Below are 7,611 nucleotides of genomic sequence, written 5' to 3'. Positions count from 1 at the left end.
GAGAGAGAGAGAGGGGAAGGGAGAGAAAAGGGGAGAGAGAGAGGGGAAGGGGAGAGAAAGAGGAGGGAGAGAGAGAGGGGGGTAGGAGAGAGAGAGGAGAGAGAGAGAGAGGGGAAGGGAGAGAAAAGGGGAGAGAGAGAGAGAGAGGAAGGAGAGAGAGAGAGAGAGAAAGAGAGAGGAAAGGAAGAGAGGGAGAGAGAGGATGTGAAAACTAGTTTTAGGCATAAACCAGTTTAAACTGGTTTTTTTAATTAAAACCAGTTTTATTTTTATGAACTGGTTTAAACTGGTGCACTGTATTATAAACTGGTTTAAAACCAGTTTCTTATATGACAAAGTAGTTTGGTTCAGTTTCTAAACCATTTAAAATGGTTTAGTGCAGTTTCAGTTCAGTTTATGGAAAAACTGAACCATGCACACCCCTAAGCAAAACCAACCTCCCAATTGTGCACCAAAATCAACCAATACTCTAACATAACAAATTTCACACTTACAATCAACCTAAGGTTCATGAAAATGATAAATCACGGTGGTTTGAGGGTTTCTTACCTTAACCCAATGAAGTTTGTGATAAATATCACCCATGGCTCATACTAGAGCACACCTAAACAACCAAAATCATAAAATTACTCAACACCCATAACCAAACTCGAATTTCAGGGGGAAAATAAAAGCTGGGCAGAGGAGAGTGGAATAGTCACCACAAAATGTAGGTAAAATTGTAGAGGATGAGAAGAGTGACGCGTGGCCGTAAACGGCTCATCAATCGGAGTTCTGGAGAGAAAGTTATGGTGATTTGAAGTTTGGAAAGCTAGGTTTTCTTTCTCTCTTCTCTCTATCTGCCCCACACCCTTTCTTTAGGGTTAATGAGCTAAAATGCTCATAACTAATATTTATATATGTTGGGTCTTGGGCCCACTTGGGCTCGGTTCATTTGTTTTAGTCCGTTGGCCCAACTTTGGGCCAAAACCTTTAAGATTAGAGTTTTAAATCGTATTTTAAATATTTCTACCTTCCCTAATTATAAATCCTAACTTCTTAACCTTATTTACTTATAATCAATTTTCTCAGCTGCAGTATCAGGCAGATCTCAGTCGATACTTCCGGTCAAAATTCAGTGCACATTTTTACGCAGAAAACTATGCTTTCTGCCTCAGAAAAATCCACTGAGTCCAAATATCATATTTAAATTATCAAATTTTGATGGCTAAATTTTCTAACCATATTTGCTCCTATTTAATTTATTATTTAATTAATTACGGTTTGATCAGGTTTTACATCCTTCCCACCTAACAGAAATTTTTGTCCTCAAAAATTCGCTATCAAATCTTCATATAAGCTCTCTCATATTCAACCGACCTCTTACCATTCTTCAACATCAATTCTAACACCCTATTCCCGATTCTAGCTTAAGCTATATTTATTCGTTATACTCTTAGCTTCTTATATGTTTCTCTCAATAACTAACTAAATGTTATGTTCATCTCACCCTTCATAAAATTTTATAAGCTAAAACTACCGATTGGTATCATAACTTAAGATTTCTAAACTCTTCAAGTTCTTTCAGTATTCCAGCAGAACCTCCCCTATAAATTTGGGTTTATCGCCCTTCATGATTTCCCTTAAATTAACCTCAATACAGCCTCAATGTTTCAATTTACTGTCTTCCAACTCCATCATCAAAAGTCCAGTAATTTATCCATCAAATTTAGGCACGAATCCAATTCCACCTCTAGTTATTTATACAACCACTTTAGAATCAATCTAACCCCATAGCCACAATTAAACTTAACTACTTGCGAATCACTATTGGCTTTAGCTCACTAAGCCTGTCAGGTATCCAAACCTAAAGTATTTCGAATCATTCTCCACAGCTCCTATTTGCAACTATTTTATTTTAATGCTTCCAAAAACTTCCGCTGTGTGACTCTGATTTCTCGTATAGTACTAATCCTATCACTTATTTCCTCAAGTACTAAACCACAACTTAGCATGAAATACATTCACTAGATTTCTATCTATGATAGCCAAAATCAAATACCAACTTAAGCGTAATTTTAGCACGTTGTTACCAATCATTCACTTACCTCTTCCCAAGCCGTCGGATCTAGTAGTATCCTCCGTCATCATAGTGAACACACGACCTTATTGTTGGCCCTCGGCAGTATTTCGGTTGGCCTTCTCAGGATAGTTCCAAGACATGTGTCTAGCTCTATCACAACTATAGTAAAGTCCCAATCTAGCTCGACATGGAGTTCCTGGATGGTAGCTTCCACACCGCCTACAAGTCATTTCATTCTAAAGTTACTTTCCATTCTAAAATTGGATCTTTGGGGCTGTGGATTATAACCTGCTCTCTTAAAATCTTGACCCCTTGGAGTAAAGTCCCTCCCTCGGTTCTATTGAAAAAGTCCCCTATGAAATCCTTTCTCTGCAGCCACCTTTTTCACACACTCTTTAGCAACCCTGATCTTATTCACCAACTCTGAGAAAGTTCTGATCTCCATTGGTCCCACTGAACTTAAGATATCGCTCCGGAGCCATACTTTATATTTAATGCACTTCCATTCCTCGAAGTCTCCCGAAGCTCCTTGACACATGCGGAAAAACCTGAATCACTCCTCAGATTTGTCTGTATACTCAGACATGAACATAGCACCCTGCTTTCAGCTGCAGTAACTCAAGTTCCTTAGCCGTTCTCGCAGAATTCGGAAAGTTCTTTTACAAAATTCCACCTGGAAGGCATCCCAGGTGATAGGGTCATCCCCCTGCTACAGGAGACGTCGGGCTCCCTGCCACTAATGCGATACTTCCCCAGTGAGTAGATAGGTATCGAATTTAACACATTGCTCTTTAGGTACCAACTGCGCTTGCAGTGCTCGCTCCATAGCCTGAAACCAGGTATCGGCTTCAGTCGGATTGGTGGTTCCTTTGAACTTAGGTGGATTAACCTTTAAGAAGGTTTCCAGTGTTATCGGGCCCTGAGCTCTACTTATGCCATTGCCATTATTGTTTATCTGTTGCCCAAGAACCTCTGCAGTGGCCTGCATAGCAGCAACACATGTTCTTCAATGCTGCAATAAAGTTTACCTGGTTATTTGGGTTGGTCTTCAATCCCTGAGTACTAGTACGACCTCTTTCAAGGCCTCGACCTCGTACACGAGGTGCCATCTGGTTCCTATACACACCAAACAATCGATATTAAGTTGATCAGTCTCAATATCAAAAGTCTAGTGCTTCAAAGTCCCAAACGCATGCTCATGAACGTTTATGCCAGTTATATCAGTTAGATATCCTAATAGCAAATAAACACACATACAGAGAATGCACAGAGGTATAGTTAGTCCACCCCTCAGGCTCTACAGGAACGAACTGCTCTGATACCATAATGTAACAACCTAATATTCAAATCCTTATGCTTGAGTCATAAGTCAATGATAATAAGGTGATACGAATCTCAAGGTGGATTTTTAATAAATAGTTTGTACATAAAATTGAAAGGAGTATTAAATGAGAAGCCTGAAATGGAGTAAAAATAAAATTGCAAATTTGTAGCACTCACGTATTGACAACTACAAGATAAGCGTGAAGTCGAAGGCAATATACTGATAAAGGCATTAAGGAGAATAAGAGAAGCACAATATATAGACATATAACATAACTAAATAGCCACTAGTCGCGACCCGCGAAGTTTAGGCCGGCTAGTGTACAGTATAACAGTAATTGACAATAGTGTCTCCTAATCTCTTCCAAAAGAAACATAAAAACCTCTAAAGGCAAGTTCAAAAGAGTTCAATACATAATATAGAAATTTCAAAATAAACATGGAGAGACTCTAAGCAAAATATAAAGTCGATAATATAAGGATCTTCGCCATCTCTCAAATGAACCATAGCTCACTTATGAGCACCTGGACCTGTATCTAAAAAACAAGAGATATATACGTAATGAGAACCCCTGACCTATGGGTTCCCAGCATGGTAAAAGTGCCAAATAAATACAATACATTGTAATAAAAACTCAATAAGCATCCTAAACTTCCTTTCACCAAATATTCGTCCTATGTTCTCGCTAATCCATAGATAGGCAACTGTCATAAGGATTAGTGTCATAAACAAATTGTCCCCAGCTATTCTGTCTCAGCTATTTTATATCAATAATTCATATCCTCACTTGGAGCAAGTGAAATCACTCCACTGCATCTACCCAGGGAGCTCAAATTACCTCATTTTCTACCTGGAGCAGTGAAATCACTTCACTGCGTCTACCCAGGGAACTCAAATTACCTCATTCAAAAAACATCATTTTAAAATAATCACATCATTACTCTATCTCAACAAGAACAACCCTCAGCGTCAACCGACACCAGAATGAGGGACCTCTCAGTTGTACAAACACAAGCAATATAGACAAGTAATACACAATTAAGGTACAAGTAAAGCAAGTAGCATTTAATAACGGAACATAGCATATATGTACAATTTAGCAATCCAAAACAAATAGGCAAACCCAAACAAGTCAAACATATACAAATGACGATTGCCTGCCCTATGGCTGACGATATCATCTGTCGGTTATCAAGCCAAACCGACATATCCGGTAGCTAACCCGGGCACAGTCTCTCTGTTGCGCCTTATTACCATTAGAGAAAATACGTGCCCTGTCACCATTAGAGGGTATCTTGCCCTATCACCATTATATGGTATCTGTGCCCCGTCACCATTAGAGGGTATCTGCCTTGTGATCATTATAGGGTATCTGTGCCCTGTCACCATTAGAGGGTATTTGTGCCCTGTCACCATTAGAGGGTATTCGTGCCCTGTCACCCTTACAACCAGAGAGAAAGCGGAAAAAAGTGGGTGCCGTGTAGGCATCATCCATGCCCACACGTGGGAAGTAGAGAGGTAGGGTGACGCGTGCGCGTCAGTCACGCGTACGCGTGGATGCGTTTTGTTCTCCTCGCACAAAACCGGCACGCTACCATCACAACTCTCTGGAATTTATAATACGCACCTTCATCAATATAGCGACACATATGCGTTGGCCGAGCGCTTGCGTGAGAGAGTAAAAATCGTGAGTGATACGTGCACGTCGGCCATGCGTGTGCGTCGAAATACGTTTTCTTAAAAATTTTACTAAGTCTGAAAAAGCTACAGAATTTCATTTTTAACCTCAAACTTCTACCACACATAACTTCTTCTAGAAAACCCCTTTTTAACCATTTCTGAACCATTTGAAAGATTATTGAATAAACTTTCATAAAAATTCAGTTTTGATGAATTCCTAACTCCGAGGACCGAGTTACGGATTGCTAAAGTTTGTCAAAAATTAGTTTTTACCCAAAAACAGAAATTACTAATTTTTCCAATGTGCACAAGCCAATTTCATTTCCATCCATCCAAATGACCACAACCCAACCACATATTTACACTCAACAAAAACCAAAACTACCTTATCTACACAATTCAATTCAACTTCGTCACCTTCCACTCCCAAATTCCTAATTTCTTATTCTTCCACACTCCTCCCATTTATTCACACACTCAACATTCAATATCCATTCAATCTCATATGGCATCACACAATACACACATCACTTACCTTCCTTACCTCTTCCCGACCTCTGGCCCAATTTCACAATTTAAATGCATATTCTACAAATCAATATTCATTTTCCAATTTGTCAAATTCTCAACACAACAAACATACAAATTCACACAATTCTCAACCCAATCATTAATTTACATTACATATCAACTATACATATTAGTACCAACTATTTACACAATCCAAACTTAATCCTAGGGGCATCTAGCCTAGGAATTCTCATCACACCACACGGTACTTAAATAAAAATTAAACTGTACCTCTTGGAGCCAAACCAATTGAGCCTCTTCTTTGGAAGTCTCCACCAACCTTAGCTCCAAGCCTCACCAAAGCTCCACAAGCAAAACCAGCCTCCCAATTGTGCACCAAAATCAACCAATATTCTAACATAACCAATTTCACACTTACAATCAACCTAGGATTCATGAAAATGATAAATCACAAGGATTGGAGGGTTTCTTACCATAACCCATTGATTTTTGTGATGAATATCACCCATGGCCCATACTAGAGCACTCCTAAACAACCAAAATCATAAAATTACTCAACACCCATAACCAAACTCAAATTTAAGGGGGAAAACAAAAACTGGGCAAAGGAAAGTGGAATACTCAACACAAAACTTATAAAGAATCATAGAGGATTGGAAGAGTGGCGCGTGGCCGCAAATGGCTCGTCAATCGGGGTTCCGGAGAGAAAGTTATGGTGATTTGAACTTTGGAAAGCTAGGTTTTCTTTCTCTCTTCTCTCTATCAGCCCCACACCCTTTCTTTAGGGTAAATGATCTGAAATGCTCATAACTAATGTTTATATATGTTGGGTCTTGGGCCCACATGGGCCCGGTTTACTTGATTTAGTCAGTTGGCCCAACTTTGGGCCAAAACCTTTAAAATTAGAGGTTTGAATCGTATTTTAAATATTTCTACCTTCTCTAATTATAAATCCTAACTTCTTAACCTTATTTACTTATAATCAATTTTCTCAGCTGCAGCACCAGGCAGATCTAAGTCAGTATGCCGGTCAAAATTCCAGTGCGCATTTTTACGCAGAAAACTATGCTTTCCGACTCAGAAAAATTCACTGAGTCCAAATATCATATTTAAATTATCAAATTCTGATGGCTAAATTTTCTAACCATATTCGCTCCTATTTAATTTATTATTTAATTAATTACGGTTTGACTGGGTTTTACACTCCTAACTAGGAGGTTAGTGACTCATAGTTTACAAAAAAGTGGGGGACGAAGATGAGGTAGAAGATCCTAAACATAGGTGATCTTCTCCTATATATACTAATCTAATAACTAAGGATTACAGAAATTAGGATAAACAAGGTTGACAGTCAAAAAATCCACTTCTGGGCCCACATGGTGAGTGTTTTGGCTGAGCTAAGGGTGATTCCACGAGCTAGTACCCTTCTTGGGCGTTGAATGCCAGCTTTGGACTCCTTTTTGGGCATCGAATGCCAGCTGCTCCCTTTTGGGCATCCAACACCAGGAAGAGGGTGAAGTGCTGGCGTTGAACACTAGTTTTGGACCTTTATTTCTGATACACGAAAAATAAGTTCCGCGCAATAACTACCGGCAAGTGTACTGGGTCGTATCAAGTAATAAAACTCATAAAAGAATGAGGTCGATCACAAGGAGCAATCACACATACATACAAAGATGTTAGAAGACAGTCATGCAACTTAAAATACTAGGAATAAATAAGAGGAAAAGGAACTTTACCACCTTATAGTTCATCTTCATTGTTGTTGTCCTTCACCTCCTATTCTTCCCCTTCCCACACTAATTTAGGATGATTGCCTGTCTTCAAGCAACGATAAAGTAGTGGTGGTGGGGTCTATGATGGGTCATGAATGTCTTACACACTGAAATGTGAGTGATATATGTGGTTAAGCAACCAAAAATTAAAGATCACACTGCAGGCCTAAGAAGCAAAGGCATTACGATTAGACAAACAAGTGATGTTACTGGATACATTACACAAAAAAAATGAGTGG

The 7,611-nt window shown here is 39.1% G+C and overlaps 1 protein-coding gene across 1 annotated transcript in view; it reads right to left on the bottom strand.

Moving 5' to 3' along the window:
• LOC107620705 overlaps positions 1 to 2,127 on the bottom strand; it is a 20,229-nt gene extending 18,102 nt beyond the window's left edge. The window contains exon 1 of the mRNA XM_016322832.1: positions 2,088 to 2,127. Coding sequence (XP_016178318.1) covers positions 2,088 to 2,127 — 40 coding nt within the window. The remainder of the gene's footprint in view (positions 1 to 2,087) is intronic.

Source organism: Arachis ipaensis, chromosome B10 (assembly GCF_000816755.2).
Source record: "Arachis ipaensis cultivar K30076 chromosome B10, Araip1.1, whole genome shotgun sequence".
NCBI classification, from domain to species: domain Eukaryota; kingdom Viridiplantae; phylum Streptophyta; class Magnoliopsida; order Fabales; family Fabaceae; genus Arachis; species Arachis ipaensis.
The sequence above is the reverse complement of the archived record's forward strand: the minus strand, read 5'-3'. Positions and strand labels throughout refer to the sequence as shown.